We start from the raw sequence: 24462 nt of genomic DNA, 5'->3' as shown, positions 1-24462 counted from the left end.
TTTCTGACGCACCAGTGGTGACGCGTGTACGAACATATTGTTATCCAGACAACAGCGTCTGTTTTTCTCTGTAGCTGAAGAGCATTTCCCTGGAAGGAAACAGGAAGACTGAGCAGGTCTGACTGCGGTACGGCGCCGATCACTTCACTCACTTCAAGGTTGGCCTCACTCTCATTGGATGTTCCAGCAGGGCAAAAATCAAACACAAAGTTGGTTTTGTATATTAAAGCAAACAAAATGTGGTGTAGTGGTTAGAGCAGGGGAAGGCTGTGGGTTCCCCGGTTCGAATCCCCCAGACTGCTCAGCCCCAGCTTGCTCTCTGAGGTAAATTTTACTGGAATGTGCAAATAAAGCTGCTAAAATTTAAGGCCAATTTCAACCCTATTGAGAAATTGTGGACTGTGCCAGGAAACCGAACCGAACTCTTCCATTTTCTGTCCCGACAGGTCAAACAATCCACCAGGATTATGCAAGAAGCTTAGAGTAGAAAGGTTGTTTAAAAAAAAAAAGCATCAAAAACAAGGATTTATTTGTTGGGGAAGTTTATTTTTCAAGGAAACATTCAACCGGCCTGTTTGCCAGCGACCGGCTGTTCCAGCCAGATGACAGGAAGAGGATGTCAGGCCTGCAGTCGACTCCTGCCAGCGTGCTGATGGAGGAAACGGGCGCAGCGATGAGCAACACAATGAAGCGCCGCTGACTGACTGACATCCAAGGCCAACACCTCATCTGGTTTTCAAGTAGTGCACCTTTCAGTCTGGGCTTGTCTTTGACTCAATCATTGGTTCAAACATAAAAACCACACATTTCTTTATAAAAAAAAAAAGAGCAATACATCCATTAGAGTTGACAGCTGCTGCAGTGTAAACAATGCTTCGGTGAATGCACCTCTTTGGAAACGCGACTTCCAGCGTGAGCTGGTTTCCGCTTGGCACCGCCGGCTACGGGGAACATTTACAGCTAAACCTGCGGGCGTTAATGGTGCCAAGCAGCACCTCGACCCGAGAGAGGAACCAAGTATCAAACGTGACTAGTTGAACTAGTTAAGACAGTATGAGGAAATGCAAATATATACAGAAGAGGCAATAAAACGAGAGGCAGCATATCCAGAGGACAGTTCAAGTGGCAGGAGAAGGCAGGACGCTCGTCTAGAACGGCTCACGCTTCGCTGAAGGACACACGTCCTCCTCGTCCAACGGCAGCGCGCTGGCGTAGTCGGAGGTCCAGTCCCTGAGGAAGAGCTCCTCCGCTTGGCTCTGCAGGGTCCGCTGGCCCTCCTCCACCGCCGAGCCCGTCTGGTTCACCACCAAGCCCACGCCGGCCGTGTGCGTGAAGTAGTTCTCCGACCAGTTGGATGTCCCTGCCAACGCAAACACGTGGACAGTGAGCCAGGTATCAAATCAGACCAACCGGCTAACCGGAGAAGCCGAGCTGTTAAGAGATTCTTCCACCTGAGCGGTGGCTTTCTGCAGCTCCTCCTCTGATTAACGCCCTCCCTCCCATTCCTCCACCCACATGCAGCGTACCTATATAGAGCACTCTGTCCGTCACCATGTATTTAGCGTGGTTGACGCGTGCGAAGGGGATCTCCTGCTGCTCGGCCGTGGACGGCACCGTGAAGACTTTCTGCAGACACAAACAGGATGACGGTCAGCTTTGTCGACGCCCGTCCTTTGGAGCCGTCTCGGCTACGAGGCCCGAGGAGAGTCGTACCACGTCAATGTTGCACTTGAGCGGAGGCCTGCGGAGCACCAGCAGGGACTGCAGGAAGGGGAACATGGAGGCCGGCGAGTGCTCCCAGCAGCTCACCATCAGCCTCACCTCCACCCCTCTGGTGCAGGCGGCGGCGCGCAGCCTGGAGTCTATGGCAGGCCAGAACCTGAGGGAGCGACAAGTTATTCAGCATTAAAGACAAATTAACTCTTCTAACTGCTTCGCTTTTGTTTTGGGTATAAAATATGCTAATCTCATATTTCCCAGCAACAGCTGAATGCATCTTGACGGCGTGGTGCAGAGACGTTAGTCCTGGACGCCTCCGTCAGTCTGCCGTACCGTTCTGGCTTGGTATACTGGGACATGGGGAGGTAGTCCATGACGGAGATGTGAATGGACCTCTGGGCGTCGTCGATGACGGACAGGATGGTGGCCAGGTCGTCGGAGCGCCCGCGGGCTGAGATGGGCGGTGGCGCACTCTGCGGGGAGAGACAGATTGGCCGTTGAGTACGGACAAAGACACCAGAGAGAGAAAGGCCAGCTAAACGTGGCTCCTGGGTGTAACGCCCACTCACAGACAGGTAAACCCGAGCCGGGACCCCATTAAACTTCAGGTGGAGAGGTTTGTCGGCGCTGGACAGCGCGGAGAGGCGGGCGGGCCAAAACGGCGGCAGGGAGCCGCCCGCCGCTCCTCCTCCTACGGTCCAGTACACGCCAAAGATCCGGAAGGCGTCCTGGGCCAGGCAGCTGCAGTCCTCCACGGTCAGACCCACTTCCTTCACCTGTGGAGTGGAGAGCAGAGCAGAGCGCACAGGCTTCAGAGAACGCGCTGAAACCACAGACTGCAGTCCATCACTCGGACCCAGCTTTTAGACGCGTTTAACCCACGCCATTACTAAAGTACTCAGAACCTTTAATTAACCATTACAACCAGAGACTTGATATTATTGGGATCGTATGCGATGCACCAACACATAAGAACGCCATATTGTAACGTTTTTTGTCAAATAAAAATCTGAAAAGTGTGGAGTGCGTTTGTACTTCAGAGTTCAACAGGTATGGCTACTTTTACGGGACCCAGTGGTGACCGAACCCCAGGAAGGGGAACCCGGTGTGAAAAGACATTGGATGTCTCAGCTGAAAAATGTAAAAAAACTGTTGGAGGGGAGCTGCTGTACCTGGCTGAGGGAGCGCCAGTCCATGTTGGCACTGCCCACGTAGAAGTGCTTCTGGTCCACCACCCACAGCTTGGTGTGAACGATGCCTCCGGTCACAGCGTTCAGGTCCACCTCTCTGACCTGCGCACCTTCCAGACCCGGCACGGCAGATTACTGTCGCGATCCCCGCCGCCGGCGACTACCGCTATGATGCTGCAGCTGCGACGGCGGTCAAGAGTCCTACCTGTGGCGGCCAGGTCCGCCGTGTCCTGCCTCGACCTCTGGGGGGCGTTGACAGCGATCTGGAGCTTCACGCCTTTGGCTTCCAGTCGCTTCAGCTGCTCAAAGACTTCTCTCCCCTGCCGAATCGCAAACGGGGTGAAAAAGTGGCCGGGACAAGCGTGAGGGCGTGGCCCGTGGCTGCTGCCGCTCTCACCTGAGAGTCCGGGGGGTCGGACGAGGCGCCGTCCCGCAGCGTGAAGTAAAAAGCGGCGATGTGGACGGAGGCGTTGGCCCGGCCCAGCAGGCGCAGCCAGCCGTCGGCGACGCTGGGCCCGGACGGCGGAGAGGACGGGTACAGGCCCACGGGGACGCTCTCCACCAGCTGCACTCTGAACAGCAGACACACATCACCTGGTTACACAGCTCTGGTCATCTTTGCTAAAGCAGGCGAGCCCGTCGCTGAGATCACTTGCCGGCAGTCCCCGCCGCAGGGCTCTGGCATGAAGGCGAGGCCCTCCAGCCGCTGCAGCTCCAGCTGAGCGGCGAGCTGAGCCGCAGACGTGGGGAGCCCGTAGCGCCACACGTGCAGACCGAGCCCTCCCAGCAGCAGCAGCGGGAGGAGGAGGAGGAGAGAGGAGCCGGAGCGCGTCGACCTCTGTCAAACAAAGAGAAGCAGAGCTGAAGCACAACCGCTCTGCATTCCTCAGCCCTCACTGCAGGGCGTGGCCGCATTCCTGCAGGGCAGCAGGTGAGCCGGCCCTGAAAGGAGAGGATTCACACCCCCGTCCCACGGCAAACAGCTGGAACTCACCTTAGTGGCCTTGGTGGGGTTCTCTCTGGCTGACTTTTCTTCCACCACAGAAGAGGTGCAGTCGTCCACCGCGGGTTTGTTCTCTCCAGGTTCTGGAAGCTCTGTTTCCTGCTGGATCCATTCCTCATCTTCCCCATCGCTCTGTGAATCGTGGCCCTCAGACGCTTCGCTCGGCAGATCGTCGTCACACTCGGCGTCAGAAGAACACGCGCTGGCCCTCAGCTCGGCCGTCTCCACCGCCTCCGTCTCCCAGGGCGGCTCCTCGTCCATGATGGCCTCCACCCGGCCGACCTCGGCAGCGTCCGCCGGCTCTTCGGTCCTCTCGCCGTCTCCGCTGGCGTCGAGGACGATCTCCGCGCGTTCCTCGCCCGCCTTCTGGCTGAGGGAGCTCTCCTGTGGCAGGGAACTGGGCGGACCGTCCGGGGTGCTGCCCGCTTCGGTTCTGGGGGTTCTGCTCGGGTCCTGCTCTGGTCTGAGGGGAGGTCTGGGGCTGGCCACCATGAGGAGACCCTCAGCAGGCTCTGACTGACTCTTGCTTCTGGGAGCAGGGACCTCCGAGGTGTGACCTGCTGCAGCAGCGGCGGCTGCTTGCTCCACACCGCCGGAGACGGAGGCTGTGACGAAACAGCCGGCGGGAACCCGGACCGAGGGCGGGGGCAGCGCCCCCTCTCTGGACTCGGGGAGTTTGTGCTTGAAACCCTCCGCGCCTCCACCGCCGCCTCTCTCAGAGGGTTGAGCTTCTCTCCTGGGAGCAGGGAGCTCGACGGTCGGACCGCCGGGGCGCTTCTGGAAAGTGGGGATTCGGGAGACGGGTTTCCCACCTTTGCGGTTCATGTCTTCCTTCTCCTCGAGCTCCTTCCTGGGGGCTCCTTCGTCCACTTGGAGACGGTCCAGAACGACGCTGCAGTCCTTCAGCTCCTGAGGAGGAGAGACGCACAATTTAGCTCTGGATCCAAATGTGGCCACGACGGGACCCCAGCAGACAAGCTACCGGTCGCTCGCCCAACGCAGCATGCTGAACTTCACGGAGCGTCGGCGGCTCACAGCGGACTAGAACACTCACACCTATTCAAATGAGCTCAGCGAAGCCGCCCGCCGCAGCCTGCGGCGCTTTGCTTACTCGCATGACGCCACCGGGACTAGCCGGTCCATCCATTCAAAGTCGTGTCAGCGCTGAAACCCGACCTGCTCCGCTCCTCCTGTTCATAAACAGGCAGGCAGCTCCATGGCAACCGCCGCACGCTTCCTACGGCAGTGTGAGGTCACGGCCTCTTCACGCGCTACCGTCAGAGCGCACCGAGCTGCACTTACACCCCGTCTACCGGAGCTGCTGATTCAGCGAATAAACAGCTGGGACATGGACAGACTGGACATGGCAGGACAGTTTTTAAAAGCTTAAAAGAACTTTCCACCACGTCATTCCTGCAGTTCCCTCTGAGGAGAAACAGAAAGTACTTCTATGGAGGATCACTGCCCCTCCCCACCTGCCCCACCTCCTGCTCATAAAAGAGAAACCCCCCCCCACCTGTCTGGAAACATTTCCTAGTGTGGGAATCAAAGGAGCCGCCCCTCAGGTAGGACTGTTGGAGCTAGTTTTTGCCGGAGCAAATAGCCCGACTAAACGACCTGGTGCTCTCATAATGTTTGTAAAGAGCGCAGCAGCTAAACCGCCTCACATTCTATGTCCGCTTTAATCTACGGCACAAAATCAAACTACAACGAATAAACGTTAAATATAGTTAATTAATGGCAAACTTTCATGGTCTCTAGATTTGAAACCGATGAAAATGAGGTGACACCCACTGTTAATTAGTTACTCTGTTCGATGTAGACTGTTTTGTAGTTCGGGAAAGTTAGTACGACATGGTACCAGTTTGTTCTTTTTTTTTTCTCTACCCATTCCTCTAAGAGGTTCTGGGGCAGACGAAGGAAAAAAAAAAAAAAAAAAAAAAAGGAACACTAAATACAGGAGGTAGGATAACAATAGGAAGGGGTATGTTGTATGGACCCATGTGTTAAACTGAATGGATGCTAGTATATATCTGTACCATCTTTTGTAAATAGAGGAGACACGCATCCTCCTTGTTGTTCCTTAATAAAAATTTGAATTAAAAAAAATAATAATAATATATAGTTAATTATACCTGTAATAATCCATATATTCTAGCATGTTCAAACTACAGAAATAACCATTTCTCATCAAATAATAAAAATAACTTGACCATAGCACATATTTTTGTTTTCCTTCTAAGTGCAAATGCCATGAATTACTGCTTGGTTTGTTCCAAAGTTATCATACTGGGAGAGCAGCAACGGCCTAATGTCGCCACCGTTACACCTTGACCTGTACCGGGGATAGGGCTGGACTATATAGAAAAAAAGCTCATCGATAAAATAGGAGTCATATTGATCGATATTGATAATTATCAACAAATTCAAAACATAAGTGCAGCCCTGGCCATTTTATGCTGTTGCTTAGCAACCTATTTTTAGATACAGGACACACAAACACTCACTTCAAAGTCGATTCAACCAACTTTTTGCAAGTTTTTATAAAAGAATAAACAAACCAGAGCTCCCTGAACTCTTTGAAGGGGGTGGAGCTTGGTTGCTGGGTCTGCGTTGTGATTGGTTGGGAGGATGTAATGACTGTAAGATCAATCTACATGGTTATAACGCATAAGGAAGGAAAACTGTTATCCTATTGAACTTTGTATTGACCCTTTTTGTCTATCGATCGATATATATCGTTATTGAATCATCATCCAGCCCTACCCTTTGGTGTAGATCGGTGCCACCATTGATCAAGAACCTCAAATCTACATTAAACATTAAACTATTTGCTGATAAATGTACTTCAGCTTCCTGTTCCATACGAACCAACACGACCCATCTTCAACAGGCTGCACACAAACATGGATGCCTTTGTGGCCGTTTTCTACTGACGTGTCAGCAGAGACAAAACAAACCCACAAACATGCGGTGGAAGATCCTACTTTGCATTTTAGCACGCACAGACCTGAAATAAAGCAGCGAGCGGGCGTATTAAACCAAACATTACAGCGCAAACAGCTCAAACCACTCTCTATCGTACTTTTAACGCTAAAAACAGTCAGAGTTTTAACAGGCGCTCCAGTCAGATTCAAAACTAGAAATAATGAGAACAAGCATGCTGATGCTGCTGAGCCCATCAGCGGCGAACAGAACTCCACATCTCTTACGGCTGCATGTGGCGGCGACACGGCCTCAGGGGGCTCCCTTCCTTCCACTAGAGCCGGCGAAACCCTCCGACGGGACAGCAGAGTCTGGACTGCTGGGAGCGGAGCGACACAAAGCTGAGAGCTGGAGGCAAACATCGGGCTTCCACAACAAAGAGTGCGTCTTCAAAAGGAACATGAGCCCGTGGAACAAGGCGGGCCGGACACAACGGTTCTGTCCGTTCAACTTTAAATAATAAAGGCAATTCAGACTCTGAGCTACAGAAATGTGCTTTAGAGCCTACGGGTATGAGAGACAGGTTCCCTTCAATGATCCACCTGACAAATGAACTCAGATTAAACAGACAGAGCAGAATGCGCTGACCAAAATGATAAAGGGAACACTTAAACACAATGTAACGCCAAGAGCGGACCGACTCGCGGGTTTGGGGGGGTGGAGGGGGACGGACCGACTCGCGGAGCGGGGGGTGGACGACACGTTTTCCGCGGACAGAGTCGCGGAGCGGGGGTATCCATGTGTTTTTTCCATGCCATTCACGCACGCGCGAAAGCGCGTGTTAACGTCACTTTTTTTTTTTTTTTTTTTTTTTTTTTGGAATGTTGGCGTGGCGGTAGCGTGACTTTGGCGTGGCGGCCGCCACGCCAAGATAGCGCTGCGGGAAACACTGGGTTTGGATGATCAAAGTCCTGACGTCTGGGGGAAGAGTGGACAGGAGCAGGATCCATGTCGCTAGGAGACCAGGGTGAAGTTTCCAGTCAGAGACGAGTCGGGTCGCCTTATCGCCTGCCGGCCTTTTATCAGTTCCAAAGTCAACCCGGACAACTTATGGATCTTCACGATTCCTCCTGCTGACAAGCTCTGTGGAGATGCTGATCCCATTCTTTAAGCAGGACTTTAACCTCCCCACACACAAAAAAAAAAAAAACAAACGAGCGGGCCTGACCTATTGGGAATCGTTGGGTTATTGTTAAGAGGAGGCGGGACAGAACCAGAACCAGAGACGACACGGAGGCCCCTACTGCAACACGCTGGGCAGGCTTCACGCCTCAGCTGAGCCACAGGCCGACCACCTGCGCCCAACACGGCACCGGCATTCATGCAAAACGAGCCCCGACCCTGCAGACTTCCTAAAAATCCAGCCGGTTGGCTCTGACGTGACATTCTGACGGGTCTTTATGAGCCGTCACAGTGAACTGATACCAATGATCAATGCCAGTCTCGCTTTCCCCCTACCTAAAGCTGCATCATGTGATTGAAACAGCTCCGCCCGTGAGAGCGAGCAGCGCCTCGCTTCAGTGTTTTTATTGGGTTTGACTCTGGTCTGGAAGAGAATGTAGATAAAAGACACTTACTGCTCTCCCTGGTAGTGGCTGGCAGCTGCTGCAGAGCCACAGGATGGCCAGCCCCACCCAGGCTGTCAGGGTGCCCCCCCAACCACACACCCATCCATCCATCCCATCCCATCCCACCGCCACAGCAGCCCCTGCTTGGCCCCTCAGAGGATGAACGATGCGCCTCTTACCGTTAGATCTGCCTCCTCAGCAGCTTCCTCCTCCAGCTCGGCCTCGTATCTCTCCATCACCTCCTCCGGGACGGACTCCTCGGTCTCCCCGGCCTCCTCCTGGCAGGGACGGATCGGTGGGAGTCGGTTAACGGGGGCCGCTCTACGGCGTGGCACTTGCAGGAGCTAAGCTATATCAGCCGGTTATGTTCACAACGGCACTGTGCGACGCTTTTAAAGCAAAAACTACTTTTTAGAGTTACGAGAGGGGGGTGAAAAAAAAACTTACAACAACACGCTGACTGTACAGGTTCTAGAGAAGAAGAAGTTTTTTGGCTTCGGCGGGAGGAGGGGGTGGTGCGCCTTTAAGGTGCAGTTAACGTTAGCTCCGTCCTGTTAACTTATGCTAGCCGCTATTTCTATAAACTAAAGCGGAAAATACTTAAAAGATGAGAATTAAAGCAGCCGACGTCAATGATACAAACATATCCCCCTTTAATACGAAAGAAGAGATAAAGTAGCCGCAGTAAACGTCGCTGCTGCTGCTACCGTTGACGCTAACGTGCGAGCGACGTGGCCGTCCTCCTTTCTCTGCAGCAGCGGTGGAGGAAGAGGAGGCGGAAAGACTGAGTAATAAAAGTACACACCTCGTAATTCTGCCTCTGCTGCCGGCGGTTCGACCTCCTCCTCCTCCTCTGCGTCGGCTGAAACTCGACCTCGGCGCTCGGCCCATCGGGGACAAGCGATCGCCTAGTCCGCAGCACCATCGGCATCCCGGAGGGCTTAAAACCGCAGCTTGGCGAAGCGAGACGTTAAGGGAAGGCAAAAGAACAAGCCAGGGGTGAGAGCGGGGCGCCAACCGTGGCAAATAAATGGCGACGCCGTGGTCTGCGGCGCTAACGGTGTTTAAGTATGCCGCCGAGCTGATGGAGACGCGGCCGTCGGTGGTCCGCGGGAAACGCGTGTCCAGGTGGGGTTTGAATGCTTCCTCGCAGAGAGACGTAAACAACAACTTGAAGTAACCGCCATTTCCTGTTGGCGGTGATTGGCGGTTGGGAAGGAAAAGTGGTTGACGCACGAACGTCTGGATGGAACGTCAGCGTCGCCGCCATATTGTGGGGGGCATTTTTTTTTTCTTTCTTTCTTTCTTTGTGGCAGAATATCTGGTAGTGTTGCTGTGTACTGGCTTAATAAGTATGATACGTTGGTTATTGTAGACTGGCTTGGACTACAGAGATTAAGTTTAAAATGAAGTTAAATATCGTGTATACAGGTTGTCCTATGTCATGTCTTTTATTGAGGACAATGCTTCTACGTGTATTTTTGGTGATATGAGTGCAGATATATCTGATTGTAACTCTATATTTGCAAATCACTTATCGCAGTGGGAGTCGTTCCTTCTAGTAAAACCGTTGCCTGATAACAGCTGCACTTACTGTATATAAGTGAAGTGTGGCACGCAGCATCAAGGCTAGATCCTGACTATTTGGAATCCCTGAGGATTACATTTTTGAGTGCCGTTTGCTGATCATATGCCTTTATCTTTATTTGGAAATCTGTGCAATGTGTCCCTGTGTTGCCTTTGCACAATGTCAAAGTGTATACTAAAGTGATTGGTCTAATTAGAGAAGTGTCTTCGGGTATATTTTGCTCAGTCTGACGTCTTCCTAACTAAGATTGAGGTACCAAAGGTTTTAGCTGCATGCTCTTATGGTAATTGCAAAAGCCCACAAATCATGATGGATATGAAATTCCTTTCCAAGCAAAACGGTGTCAAAAGCAACAAAATTGATAAAAATAAATAATTCCCTTTATAGTCCCACAAAGGGTAAATGTGTTTCTGTGTTTAATCCATCTCTTAGGGAGCATTGTGCCGGCCACACTAAGTGGTGCACAGGGAGCAGTTTGTGGTCAAGGGTCTTGCTCAGGGGCCCAGCGTGACAGACTGAGGTTCGCACCGCTGACCTTTGGAGCCTGTCCAGGATGCAAACGTCTGCCTCTCCAATCACTCCTACAGGCCACCACTACCAGCTGTGAAGTTGTGATAGCTTTTCCACAATATGTTGCATATTGTGCCGTTAGAATGCTAAAAGAAAGAAAAAGAACATTGGATGGATAGAATTTGTACATAAAAGCGTCTGTCCTCTGCTTATCATTTTCTATCCTGGGCGTTTAGTTTATAGGATTTTGGCTGATTCCTTTTCTAGTGTTGTATAAAGTACTGAACTCTCAGAGTCAAGTAAAAGTATAGGTACCTCTCCAAAATATGACTTTGGTAAAAGTCCAAGTCACTGACTGAAATGTTACTTGAGTAAAAGTCTTAAAGTATCTGAAATGTCTTGTACTTAAGTATGAAAATTACTGTAAAAATAGATGTACTCAAGTAATGTAATGAAAAGTAAAAAGTAAAATGAGGCAAATGCAGTATGAATAACATTTTTTATATTTTGGTAAACTTTGAAGGTCAAATTCACTTAAAATAATATACACAACCAAGTGCAGGAGAAATTTAAACCAAGTTTAGACAGAAAATACAACAGGAAGTGATAAACCTGCTAATACACCTGCAGGTATCATTTAGTTAAGAAAATTAGGACTCGATGTGTTTCTTCAAGTTGGACGGGGAGTTTTTGTAAGATAGAATTTCTATAACAGACACTTCTTGCGGTACGACGAATCTTTAACACCCACAAAAGAGTATATTGTGTTTAAATAATAAGGACAATTATCAACCCATAAGCTTAGCTAGTATTTTGTCCAAGGTCTTAGAAAGAAAGAACATTTACCAGTATGGAATAATTTGGTTTGATCTCTGGCATCCAGATTTGGTGTTAATCCTAAAAACCTATTTACAGACAGTCATGGCTAAAATTGTTGGCGCCCTTCTGTTAATAAAAGAAAATCCCACGATGGTCACCGAAATAACCTGAAACGGACAAAAGCAATAATAAATAAAAATGGACTGAATATTAACCAATGAAAATCAGACATTGCTTCTGAATTGTGGTTCAACAGAATCATTAAAAAAACAATTAATAAAAGAGGCCTAGATAAAAATGATGGTACCTGTAACTTAATATCTTGTTGTGCGAGCTTTTAAGGTAATCACTGCAGTCAAGCACTTTATGTAACTATCAAAGAAAGACCTCTGCACCTGTTAACGGATATTTTGACCCACTCCTGTCCTAAACCCAAAAGCAAAGGAGGTGGATTGGCATTACTTGTGAACAACAGATGGTGTAATCCAGTACATGTTGCTGTGAAGTATCGTCTCCACTGCCTGGATATTGAACTGTGAAAAGAAGCCTTCAGGGAGGGAGACAGTGAATTACAGAGGAATATAGAGAAGCAACATAAAGTTTAGAGACAGAACGTATGTGTACAGGAAAACAGTGGAAGAGGCAGCTCCATCAGAACAATATGTGGCCCTGTACCCACCCCTAAATATATACGCATCCACCACATGTCCAAATAACCATAGCAACAGTGCTGTCCACCAATCAGAGACACCTTGGCGAAGATTTGAAGTGAATTACAGCAAACCAACAGCTTTTCTTCTTGAGTGACATCAGCAACTTGTTAAAGAAACTGTCTGAAAATCAAAAGCTTCGTTTAGGAAATCTGTCCCCACACACACTTTGTGATGTACTTTAAAGCTGAGTAGGTAACTTTTGAATAAATCTATATTTTAAGCCTAGTTCAGACTGCCATTTTAGCACAGTCTATGGCTTGAAAGGCAAGCACTATAGACCGTTCTCTACGTCTTACTCTTATTATACAGTCTTGATCATAAATGGGTAAATAAACAGTTCTGTTGTCTGGTGTGTTTATAAGTTAATTTACCATCTGAATGCGTTTTAGGAATTAGCAACTCTGTTTTATGTAAGTTTGCTGGGTGTGAAAATGATTAGTTGTACGTATGCTAGCTCCTGTGGAAACTTTTGGTTTGTGTTTCCCTTCTGTTCTTCCTTTTGTGGTGAAGCACTGATCTGAGTGATTTCATGGCTGAAGAGATAGTGTTTTATTTTAGATAATGTAATTTTTTTTTTTTTTATGAAACTAAGGCAGTCTATGTCTATGGCTTGAAAAGTGTAGGAGTCAGCATTGGAGCTAAATAAACCACGTGGTCTCAGTCATAAAGTCAACCTCCCGTGTGTATGCCTCGTCCCTCACATCACACCCCCCAAAAACAAAATACATAAACACATTAACACAAGGCAGAGTCCGAGGGCGATACAGATACAGGGTGATAGCAATTTAAATATCTGTATAATAATATTTGATCCTTTAGTTTCTCTATTTTAACATCTGTTTTATACAATGCTTATAAGTGTATTCCCTTTTTTAACTCTTTATTTGGCATTTTTCTTATCACAACACAACATGCAAAGACAAAGAACAAGGTGCACTATGTGTTTGTGTAATTGGAAAATAAAGTGTTAAAGTTCTTCCGCTTCTTTATATAAAAGCCATGTTGTCCAGCCCTTATTGTATATGTGCCCTTTGATATGTAAAAACTGTCATCTTCTCCACTGAGTGTATCTCTTCCACTATTCCTTTCCACTGATCAGTCCGAGGTGGGTTAATCTCAAGCCTAGACCGAGTGATAGCCTTTTTACATGCAATCATTAGGATTCTATAAAGATAAATGTCGTCTTTTTGGACCACTTCACCAGGTGGTAGACCTAACAACCCATCTAGTTAGACTCTTTAGGGATGACATAACCCATTATCCTCCCAGTCATTGAAAAGATACTCTCCTAGGTTTGTTCAAACTTTGAGCATGTCCAAAATATTTGAGATTGATTGCCATTCCGATGTCCACACTGTCGCCAACATTGCTGTTGTTCACCCCTTTATTTATTAATAATATGAGGTGTAATGAAAAATCCTACCAGGCTCTTCCACCCAAATTCCCTCCATCTTTTAGAACTAGGAGACGTCTGTTGTGTCACACACATCGAAAGCCAGTTAGCTGCTGACACTTCCATACAAAGCTTCTTTTCCCATTATGACTTAATATACAAGGTATTATTCCCATTTTGTTTCTGCAGTGCTTTATACAGTTTAGAGACAGTTTTACTTGGCAGGAGCTTGTAAGCAATAGTAAAAACTTTAACAATTTATTTGCTTTCGGGAGAAATACCTTTACTTATTTCACCGTTACAGAAATGTCTCACTTGAAAATATTTGAATAAATCTCAGTTCTGTAGATTGTATTGTCTCTTGAGTTGTTTGAATGTTTTAAAGGTGTTGTTGCCATCTACAAACTGACACAGGACCATGAGGCCTTTATCGTTCTAGCACCCTTTTGTACTTATTTACAATCTCTTTCCAAATTTATAATGTATCTTAAACTATACAGTTCCCATCTTTCTTTGTGATTAAAAAAATTCTTTAGATTTTTTCGCAGCTCTAGTGGCTCGCTTTTTTTAAACACAGTAAGCTGACAGGAAGGGGGGTGAGACATGCGGCAAAAGACCACAGGTCAGAGTCGATCCCAGGTTGACCGTGTCGAGGACTAAGGCCTTCGTACATGGGTCTTGCTACCCGCTGCGCCACTAGCGCGCCCTGTTTGTAATAATTTTACCTCCTACACGGGTCTGAGGTTGGTTCCGTCCCTGGGTTAGTTCAATCAGTCTCCATCGGGCCTCCATTTCTGGGGAACACCAGCAAACCATTTATCTCATTTGAGATGCGTGGTAATATTCCTTCGAATTTGGAATGGCTAAATCGCTGTGTTCCTTATCAATCTGAAGTGTTGTAAATTTTATCCTTGGTCCAGCCCCTGACACAATAAATCGTTATATTAACGTTAGCGTTAAAGTGTGAGTCAGCAATCCTGATAGGCAATGACATGAAAAGATACAAAGATCTAAGAAGCTGACTCATTTTCACTATTACCAGTCTAGCAATTTAGGGAGGCTTACATCTGGATTTTGGAGATAGGTGATAATATCATCCGCAAAAGGTCCAATTATATGTTCAGTATTTGCAATTGTAATGCCTTTAAACTCTTCGTTTTGCCTAATAGTTTGTGTCAAGGGCTTTATGAATAACGTGAAAGAGCGCTGGACTGAGGCAACAGCCCTGTAGAGTACCTCTAAACAGTTGAAAGCTTTAGGTAGCCATTAATTTTTACCCTGGCCCTCAAACTATCATATAATGACTGGATACACCTAATAAATTGATCATCAAAGCTGAGATCCTCGAGTACCTTGTAAAAAAAAAAGGGCCAGCTCACCCGGTCAAAGGCTTTCTCATCGTCAAGACTTACTGAAGCAATAATGAGTTGTTTCTTGGCTTGGTCTATGACCTTCAATGTTTGTCTATCTATAAGATGATGCTCCATTCTCCTAAATATTATAGAGGTAAAGAGTTTGTAATCAACATTCAGTTTAGAGATCAGGCGATATGATTCACAATATTCTATATTTTTTCCTTCCTTAGGGAGGACAGTCATCACAGCCTTACTCCATGATGGCGGCATCTCTGCTCTACTCAGAGCAAGCTCCTCCTTAAGAATTTTGTGCCACTCATTTGAAAACCCACTGCTGCCTGGGCATTTGTTAGTTTTCAGATGGTGTCCAATTCTTTTTGAGTGATTAAGTTAAGGTATCATTTTGTATTGATCCTAGGGAAGGCAGGTCTAAACCAGCCAAATATTGTGTAATAACACTCTCATTTACTGGTTTTTGGGATGTGTATAGTTTTTTTATAATAGTTTTAAAAGATTTTATGGATTTGGTTAATATCATAAGCCAAGGGTCTCTAATTTTGGTAATCGGGTGCTTCAGTTGTTGCTTTCGGGGGCGACTTGCCAGGATTGTTGTGGCTTTAGACCCATACTCGTTACAGGCCTGTTTTGAAAATTGTCTTTTTTTCACTATCTCCTCATGTATCATATAATTTATATTATTTGTAATAACTTATTTGTTCGGTCAGTTCTTGATTATTAGTCCTTTCTTGTTTTAATTCTAAAAAGTATTTTTTCCAACTCATATTTTATTCGTTTTGTCTTATTCAAATAGGCAGTTCTTGAAACGAGTCTGCCTCACATTGCTGCTTTAACTGTATCCCAAACCAGAACAGGATTTACCTGACTAGTGTTATTACCCTCTACACATTCTCCTCTTTCCTTCTTAATGTCATTTATTGTAGTTTCCTTGTTGAGAATGCGTGTATTTAAACGTTATAAAGTAGTTTTTGGTTGATTAGATAAGTGAATAGGCAAATAAACAATATTGTGGTCAGATACATTACATGTTCCAATTTTGCATTCCTTCGCCCGAAACCTGTCAGTAGTGTTCATCAAAAAGAAGTCAATCTGGAGTGGACTTTATGTGTGAGAGAATGATGGGTAAAATCTCTCTCTTTAATGTGGAAATCCCTCCAGAAATCAAACATGGCCATCTCTCTAATTAAAATATTAAGATCTTTTGACCTTCCAGGTTTTTTTGGAGCTGGTTGTATCCTTGGCATAATTTAGGATTTTATTTCAATCTCCAGCTCAAAATATTCTCTTTTAATCAGATTAAAATTCTTTGCTATTTTTCTGTGTTTATTCTAGTGTCCCTGTAAAGTACTTTGAGTTGCCTTACGGCTTAATACTTAATTCAGCAAAACCAAATACAGCTGAATTATTATAATTGCTAAAAGAAGATTGTGATTTGTTGTAGTTTCAGGCGTAAAATAAGTTTTAGATACAGCACAATTTGATACTGTTTATATTTGTGTTTTCTGTACAGCACTTTGGTCTCTGTGTATTAAAGTGTTTTATAAATAAAGTTGGATTGGATTGGACAATCTCAGTGGTTATTCTGTTTTACTGTGATTTGCAGCTACAGTTTTTTTTTTTTTTGTCTCAAATAATCACCAACGTTATTTCTAAAATCAACATATGTTTAAGTATTTAAAAACAAGTTAATAAAGTTAGGTGAACTTCAACATGAGCGCTTCCTTTGGGAAAAGTAACCCAAGAAAGGAAGCAAACTTGTCGATGTGCCACTCACAACATGGCGGACTCACACCGGTTCGCGTCACAGAAGCCCCGCCCCTCAGACGTTACACACGGAAACAAGGGATTACCGTCGTCGGCAGCTCATCCTCCAGCTCCGTGTTCACCTGAGGGGGGAAAGGGGGCTGCTGTTGTTGTCGTCAGTTCGGTACCGACGAGTCAAATTCGGATTATTTTTACGAGGCTTGTGAAGACGCGACTGATGTGCGGAAGTGGGAAGACGTAACGTAGGTATTTTGCAGCTGCTTTCAAGTTAATCCGGTTGAGGCTCATTATTACCTTGAACGCAACAGTGGGTTGTTTACCACAGCGAAGCCAGCGCTATAGGTTCAAACGAGGGTCAAATGTTACTGAAAAACACCGAGGGGACTCCTACCCTCTTTTTTTTTTTTTAGAAAACAGAATAAACGAACGTATTGCACGGTCAGCAACAAAAGTCTGAAGTGTTATATAACCCGGTTAGTTGAAACTGAAAGACAGTGTGCTACTGTCTGCTACACTGACGTTACTGTGCGATCAGCGCGAGCAAACAGCGAGTCGCCTTACTCTGTTTAATCACATAGTAAACGTTTTGTTTCTAATATGTTATATGTATAATCTAACTGTAAGGTTGCTGGAAATACACCTGCTGGAGGATGACTGCGTCTACAGCAGGTTGGTTAGTGATGGAGGAAATGGCCATGTGTGCTGGATCATTTATGCCTGCCAGATTTAATCAGCACCGTCTGATTTCTGCGCAGTAAACGTTTCCATTTCTACTGGAAGCTAAACGCAGAGCAGATAAAACAACAGATCTGATCTGTGGTCCCTCTTTTTTTTTTTAAAAGTCGCTGACTTGTTTCTGCACGTCCTTCATTCCTTCTGTGTCGCCTGGTTTTCACCTGGTTTTCACCTGGCTGCTCCCCAGCAAACATGCTGAGCACCGATTTCAGCTCAGCCAGGGTTCCTGTTGTGGATTCTTGCAGTCCAGAGTCTGATTGAGCTCTTCGCCTTAGGCTAACACCCCTGATGCCTGGCTGTTTACCACACATCCCAGGACAGGACGGTGTTTTTTTGTCCTGGTGTTGTTTTTCTTTGTCCAAAGGTTCATAGCTCCTCTTCTGGGCCTCGTATACTATCTGATCGCCATTGCTGCAGACCACAGAGGCTGTGCACAGCAGTCTCACATGTCAGCGAGCTCTTTTCTTCCCTTTTCATTTTGACCTGCTGTTAAAGCCAGAAGGCAGCTGATTTGTTGTGGTTGGTGTGTGTGTGTGTGTGTGTGTGTGTGTGTGTGTGACCCTGCTCTGCACTTCCTTTGAAGGTCAGATTCCACCTAAACTCGCCTTAGTGGTCAGTTGATCGCAAACGCAAATCTCGTCGACAGCGATGACCGACAGTAGAAAGAGGGGCAAAAGATGTGAAGTGGAAGGAACAGGATATATGGTTTCAAAACATTCTTTACAGGTGGAGCACGACCAACACACGGAGGCCTTAGACCCAGGTTCGGCTCCGGCCTGAGGTCCTTTATCGCATGTCTTAAACCCCCTTTCCTGTTAGGCTATTTTGTAAAAAATGAGCCACTAGTGCCTTAAAAACCCCAGAAAAAAGATTAAAAAACAAACAAACTATTCTTTAGAAATGAAAATCTGGGAAGTACAGCGTGCATTTGCTCCCCTGTGGGGCGTGGTTTTGGCAGCGCCTTGTTGTGGGAAGCCCTCTGTCAGCGGAATGCAGGGAAAGTGGTCACGGGTAGACGCTTAGAGCTTTATAGATGCAGGGCTGCTGCAGAACTTCCCCTTCCAGCAGGACTTTGACCCAAAACATAAGCAGAGCCACTGTGGGATGGCTCTGGTTATGTCAGAGCCATCCCTGTCCAGGCCCTGTCCAGGCCTGAATCCTGAGAATCAGTGGGAAGGCCTGAGAATGGCTGCTCACTGATGCTCTCCATCCCATCTGAACGAGCTGGAGATGTCCTGCAAGCTCTTGTTGCACCAAAAGGTGCGTCTGCAAAGTGACTCAGATGTGGAAAAAGTCAGAGCGGTATGAATGTCTTTGCCAGGGTTTGTTTCCGCTTTTATTCAGACAGATTATTGCACCCACAATCTGTGGACAAACATCCTTTCCTTCAGCGTTTCCCTTCCCTCTGAACGCGTCTCCACAGATCCTCTCTGCACGCCCAGCAGGCAGATAAGCTCCAGAGCGTCTGCGCGACCATGGCCGCTCACTGATCCCGCCGCCGCCGCTCCGATGGGGGCTCCGGTCAGCGCCTCCCCCCCGACCCCCCTGCACCCCGCCGTGGACCCGTCCGTCCAGCTCGGCTTCACGGCCCTCTACACCGCCCTGTACGCCGGCCTCTTCCTGGCCGTGTACGCGCAGCTCTGGCTGCTCTTCGTCTACAAGCACAAGCGCTGGAGCTACCAGAGCCTCTTCCTCTTCCTCTGCCTGCTGTGGGCCGGCCTGCGCACCACGCTCTTCTCCTTCTACTTCCAGAACACGGCGGAGGCCAACCGCCTGCCCGCCGCCGCCTTCTGGCTGCTCTACTGCTTCCCCGTCTGCCTGCAGTTCTTCACCTTCAGCCTCATCAACCTCTACTTCACGCAGGTTTTGCTGAAAATCCGCGACACCTTCGGCTCGGCGACGGACAGGAAACTGTGAGTGACTTCCTTTCCCCGAGGGGGCGTCGTCCTGTGACGCCTCGCCTCACCCCCGTGACCCCCTCCGTGTGTGTCGTTCCCAGGCGGCTGGCCCAGTTGGGCTACGGCGCCATGAGCCTCGTCTTCCTGTGCATCAACGTGACGTGCGCCGCCCTGGGGGAGCGGGGCAGCAGTGGGGAGAAGGGGAAGCGCACCTGGAAGCTGGTCTTGGTGCGGGTCATCGTCAACGACCTGCTTTTCATCCTGGACGCCGTGCTGCTGGCCGCCGTGCTGCTGCTGCTGACCCGCCACCCCCGCTCCTTCGGCCCCTACCTCATGAGCAAGGTCAGGCGTTCAGCCAAACAACCACACACACACACACACACACACACACACACACACACACACACACACACACACACACTGTTTGCAACATCAACATTTCAAAGGAACCCGTGAGAAATGTGTTATTAGAAACAAAACATGAAAAGGATACAAATGATGTCTCTGTAACCGGATGTGCATGATTGTCTTGGTTGTTAAGGAGCAGTCCACCTAAATAAATATCTGGACCACGTGGCTAATAAAACAAGGCAGCGCCTCTCCGCCGTCCGCTTTGACACCGAGGGAATCCTCCGGGGTTCCCCCCGGGGTCCGAGCGCCTCATAGTGCACCGCGGCTGTTTCCAGTCACGAAAATCAAATCTGAGCTCCGGTGCCTCAGCCACGGCGGGAGCGAAGAGAACGGCAGCGGAATAATTTTTCTGGGTCTGACTGCGTTCTTACTGCCAGGCCGCGGGCTGCTCCGTCAGCGGAGGAAGGGTGAGGCTGGACCGAGCTCGAGCTGCTTTCAGCGGATGCTCTGAGTCTTATTACAGAAAGACGGCGTGTCAGCAGGGGTGGGCAGACCGCCTTGTTGGGTCAGAGGTGGATGGATGGACGCCTCAGAAACAGCTTTCAGCGTGAAATGAGAGAAAGCCTCGATAAATCCACGGACCTGATGCAGCGCGTCTGGGTTTAGAAAGCTGGAGTGTCCCTTTTTTCTTTTTTTTCCCCCCTTTCAGCCGTGGTTCATGGTTAGATTTGACCCTCTCTGTACATTAGGGCTGGGGATCATCTAGGATGAGCCGATTTGATACGATTCTCGATACATAGCTTATGACAATACAATATGATTCTCAATATAGTTCAGCTTGATCTGATTTGACTCCAACATCGATATTTATTACTTTCAAATTAATGCCAAAGTCATTTAATCAACAAAACCAGCCAAATATTATATTTATGTTCAATTCAATTCAATTTTATTTATATAGCGCCAAATCATGAAACATGTCATCTCAAGGCACTTTACAAAGTTCAATCATATTATACAGATTGGGTCAGATTATACAGATTGGTCAAAAATGTCCTATATAAGGAAACCAGTTGATTGCATCAAAGTCCCGACAAGCAGCATTCACTCCTGGGGAAGCGTAGAGCTACAGGGAGAGTCGTCTGCATCGTCCATGGCTTTGCTGCAATCCCTCATACTGAGCAAGCATGAAGCGACAGTGGGAAGAAAAACTCCCCATTAACGGGAAGGAAAACCTCCGGCAGAACCGGGCTCAGTATGAACGGTCATCTGCCTCGACCGACTGGGGTTACAGAAGACAGAACAGAGACACAACAAGAGAGACAAAAAAGCACAGAAGCACACATTGATCCAGTAATCTGTTCTACATTAGATGGTAGTAGCGGGTGAGCCGTCTTCTCTGGATGATGTCACAGTTAACAGAACGCCAGACCAGGTGTACCTCCGATGAAGAAAAAGAGAGCAAAAAGTTAAAAGCTGAAATGACAACAGTCATTTCAATGTAATGTAATACAATGCAAAACTGGAGAACAGTAGACTGAAGAACAGTAGAAATCAGTAGAGTGAGAAAATTAGACCCTGATGTCCTCCAGCAGCCTAGGCCTATCACAGCATAACTATAGAGATAGCTCAGGGTATGAGCTACTCTAACTATAAGCTTTGTCAAAAAGGAAAGTTTTAAATTTAAATTTATTTAACACTGATATATTAACTGGAACGTAAAGGGCATTTGGTTCAATGCATTTAACGTATCACATCTGATTTTAGGGACAAAGGCGCTTCTACAATCCTGTCTCCCATTCCGCAAATTCGTCTCACTTGCACTTTTTTAGCTGTGAACGGTAATAGAGCCATTAGCCCTGTTAAATCAGCAGCGGCGTGTTTATTTGTAACCAGCGGTCAGAAAAGGGCCTCCAGCAGTTCAGTTTTCCCCATCCAGCGACGGTGCGGTGGAATATCGCCGTTTCCCAGGAAGGTCCCAGCGTTTCCTGTGCCGTAGCAATGACTCGAGTGATGCTCTGTGGTCTTTCACCAGGGGACCACAGTGTGCCGCACCGCAGCCCTGGGAGCGGCGGCCATCTTCCTGTTTTTCAGCCGGGCCTGCTACAACCTGACGGTCCTCTTCCTGTCCCAGAGCTATAAGGTGGAATCCTTTGACTATGACTGGTACAATGTGTCTGACCAGGTGACTTTTTTTTTTTTTTAATTAGTGCCGGCACCATGATTAATCTTTGATTGTCATGGTGGTGTAAGATAAGCCTTGTGTGTTTTTATCGTCAGGCTGACTTGCACAGCGAACTCGGCGACAGAGAGTACCTGGCCTTCGGCGCCATCCTCTTCATCTGGGAGCTGCTCCCCACCAGCCTGCTCGTCCTCATCTTCAGAGTGCGCCGGCCCGCTCAGGAGGTGAGCTCGCCGCGTCCCGCCCGGGCCTCCCGTCCTCTGCGGCGCGACTCACAGCCTTTCTCCTCTCGCGTCTGTCCGCAGGCCAGCAGCCTGGACATCAACAACAGGGCTCTGCCCCGCCCGTATTTCTTCGATGACCCTGAAGGCAGCGACGACGAAATACCTGCTCCGTGGGCTCACGCCGCCGATCAGAACCAAAGGTGATACCGACACGAGCACCGTGTTCACGCTCTGCTCCGGCCTGAATGCTCTCGCAGCCTCCAGCAGCTTTATTTACTCACTAGATCTTTGCTGTTTAGAATCGAGAGCGAAGGTTTTAAAGGTGGAATTAGGAAATGGTTTTGCAGTGGCAATAAGACGCCCAGACTCAGACCTGAGAGCATCTCTGCTGTAAGTGAGCTCCAAGTCACCTTTTTGCTTGTCTTCGTGCATTTGCAGCTGGTACGGATCAGAGACCGCGCCCCTCCTGTTTGCCAACAACCCCGCAGAGCAGAGCCACCAGCACCACTCCTTCTACTCCACCCCTCAGAACTGAAGCCAGTCGTCTCGGTGGGACGGAGGGACGGGGACCCCCGTGTGCAGCCACCGCTCTGCGGCTTAATTTGCACTGATCACCTCAGGGAAGCTAAGAAGATGCACCTTGTAGTTATTTTTAAAGAGAGTACATCTACTGACTATTTCTCGATGTAAAGGGAGAAGACGTAAATTACGTGACCTAGCCAGCTCCATGCAGGTCAGACAAGCATTATTTGCATATTACAGGAGCTAAGCCGACTCTTTAATCCAGGAGATGTCCCGTTTAGCTTCATCTACATTCCTGAATGGACTCAAACCAGCGTTGCTCATGAGAGAAAAACTGCCATTCCTATAATTTAATCTCCATCCTTAGTATTGCTGCAGCTATTAAGTGTTTAATTTCTGTTTCTGGGGAAATAAGCTCCTGCAGCATTTGTTTAGTTGTTTGTTTTTTTTATAGTTGATTTTGGTTCTTCTCCTGTTCTTCATGTGTTTTATTGGTTGTTTTTAAGTTATTTATGTCTTTGCCCGGAGCTAAAATAAATGCTTCATTAATGCCTCATGTGAAAACGAACCCTCTCGATGTCGTTCGGCTGTCCTCACATGGCTGACTCCGCCCACATCCACGACGAGCCAATGAAGACGCGAGCATTGGTGTTGCTAGGCAGGAAACCTTCCTGGGGAAAGTGCTTCAGCCTGTTGAATCCAAAAGGGTTAAAAAAAAGAACTGGACTTCTGTTCTGAAGCTGAGGACGTTTCGCTTCCCATCCAGGAAGTCCAGTTTTATTTTGAAACCTTTTTTGGACCGATCATAACCTGGATGACTGAGAATCTTCAAACATTCAGCCTGTTGGTGCTCCAATCCAACCCCCTACCCCCTCCTCACGACTACTGGTGCTACTGATATGGCTGCATTTGCGTTGAAACCTTAAGGTGCAACCTTAATAATTATTATTTAATAATAATCATTAAATAATCTAAATGTAACTTTTACTTTCTTTTCTAAAGCTTTGTTAGAGAAGAGCAAGGAGCCCCAACATTAAATGTCATCGTCATGGCAGCAGTTCAGGCAGTTTGCTGACCTCCGCTGGGGCTTTATCTGACGCCAACGTTGAGCTTTTTCTGCAATAAACACTCAGGGTATGATGGGCGTGAAGCGGAGGGTAAATGTGTGGAGGGGTAACTTTGAGCCCACTGAAGTACGGTGGAGGATCTATGATGCTGTGGGGGGGTCTTCCAAAGTCTCTGTAAAGCTCAATAGAAAGATTGGGCAATCATTGGAAATACCAGATTAAAAATAAATTGCAAATATCATTGGGGAAAAAAACAAGTAAATTAAAAAAGTCGTCTGTGGTTCTTTGTCGGGGATGATGAATAAACTGTAAACGGAAGTAAGTCTATTTTCCCAGAGAAATGTGGACGTTTGGTGTTGCTCAAAGCTCAGACGATCATATGGCAAGTATCCGTCACACTTTTTGCCTTTATTTCAATTTTAAACTAAATATGACCACAAAGGTCCAGCGTCTGTTCTTCATAAGCAGACCTGGCTTCATTGATTAAACCTGGTGACAGCAGGCTGAGTTGAAGACAGATTGACCCCCATTATTGTTGTGAAGACAAAAAAAGATTTGAGGGAAGGAAAAACAAAGTTAGATCCCACCCAAGAATCTACAACCTTTTACTTCTCAGACAAACCTTTAAGACTATTTTGGATCAATAGATCTGTTTTCTACAACAAAAATTAGACTCCCATCTTTAGTTTCTTTACACATTGCATGTCTGGTTTATTGTTGAGCAGATAAAACTGAAGAATTCACAAAATAACTTTTCTTAATTGAATTTCATTCTTCTGGCTTGCAACTAACTTGATGATTCTGGCCCGTTTGGGATGATCTGAAGACTACTCCTGCAAACAGGAACATTTAAAAGTG

At 47.4% G+C, this 24462-nt stretch overlaps 2 protein-coding genes across 4 annotated transcripts; one reads left to right on the top strand and one right to left on the bottom strand.

The window, feature by feature from the left end:
- Window positions 1–525: 525 nt before the first annotated feature.
- pld7 (phospholipase D family, member 7) lies at window positions 526–9666 on the bottom strand. Of its 2 annotated transcripts, none has more exons than XM_036127364.1 (11): window positions 9271–9666; window positions 8645–8743; window positions 3904–4821; window positions 3566–3747; window positions 3307–3481; window positions 3115–3229; window positions 2892–3019; window positions 2053–2495; window positions 1714–1879; window positions 1527–1626; window positions 526–1360 (listed from the first exon to the last, which is right to left on the bottom strand). In XM_036127364.1, exons 1-11 carry the CDS (start codon window positions 9394–9396, stop codon window positions 1149–1151), a joined length of 2664 nt encoding a protein of 887 aa, XP_035983257.1. In that variant the 5' UTR covers window positions 9397–9666; the 3' UTR covers window positions 526–1148. The 2 variants fall into 2 exon arrangements, with proteins under 2 accessions (XP_035983257.1, XP_035983258.1); XM_036127365.1 differs by lacking the exon at window positions 9271–9666 and adding an exon at window positions 8913–9191.
- Window positions 9667–16559: 6893 nt separating this feature from the next.
- On the top strand, window positions 16560–23101 carry gpr137 (G protein-coupled receptor 137). 2 transcript variants are annotated; one of them, XM_012854806.3, is made up of 7 exons: window positions 16560–16871; window positions 18784–19273; window positions 19360–19600; window positions 21645–21794; window positions 21890–22015; window positions 22097–22215; window positions 22454–23101. In XM_012854806.3, the coding sequence occupies exons 2-7, from the start codon at window positions 18870–18872 to the stop codon at window positions 22548–22550; spliced, it is 1137 nt and encodes a 378-aa protein (XP_012710260.2). In that variant the 5' UTR covers window positions 16560–16871; window positions 18784–18869; the 3' UTR covers window positions 22551–23101. The 2 variants fall into 2 exon arrangements, with proteins under 2 accessions (XP_012710260.2, XP_021167562.1); XM_021311887.2 differs by having other exon boundaries at window positions 16561–16867.
- The last annotated feature ends 1361 nt before the right edge of the window (window positions 23102–24462 follow it).

This window comes from Fundulus heteroclitus, chromosome 23 (assembly GCF_011125445.2).
Source record: "Fundulus heteroclitus isolate FHET01 chromosome 23, MU-UCD_Fhet_4.1, whole genome shotgun sequence".
NCBI lineage: Eukaryota > Metazoa > Chordata > Actinopteri > Cyprinodontiformes > Fundulidae > Fundulus > Fundulus heteroclitus.
This window is presented reverse-complemented; position numbering and strand designations above follow the sequence as displayed.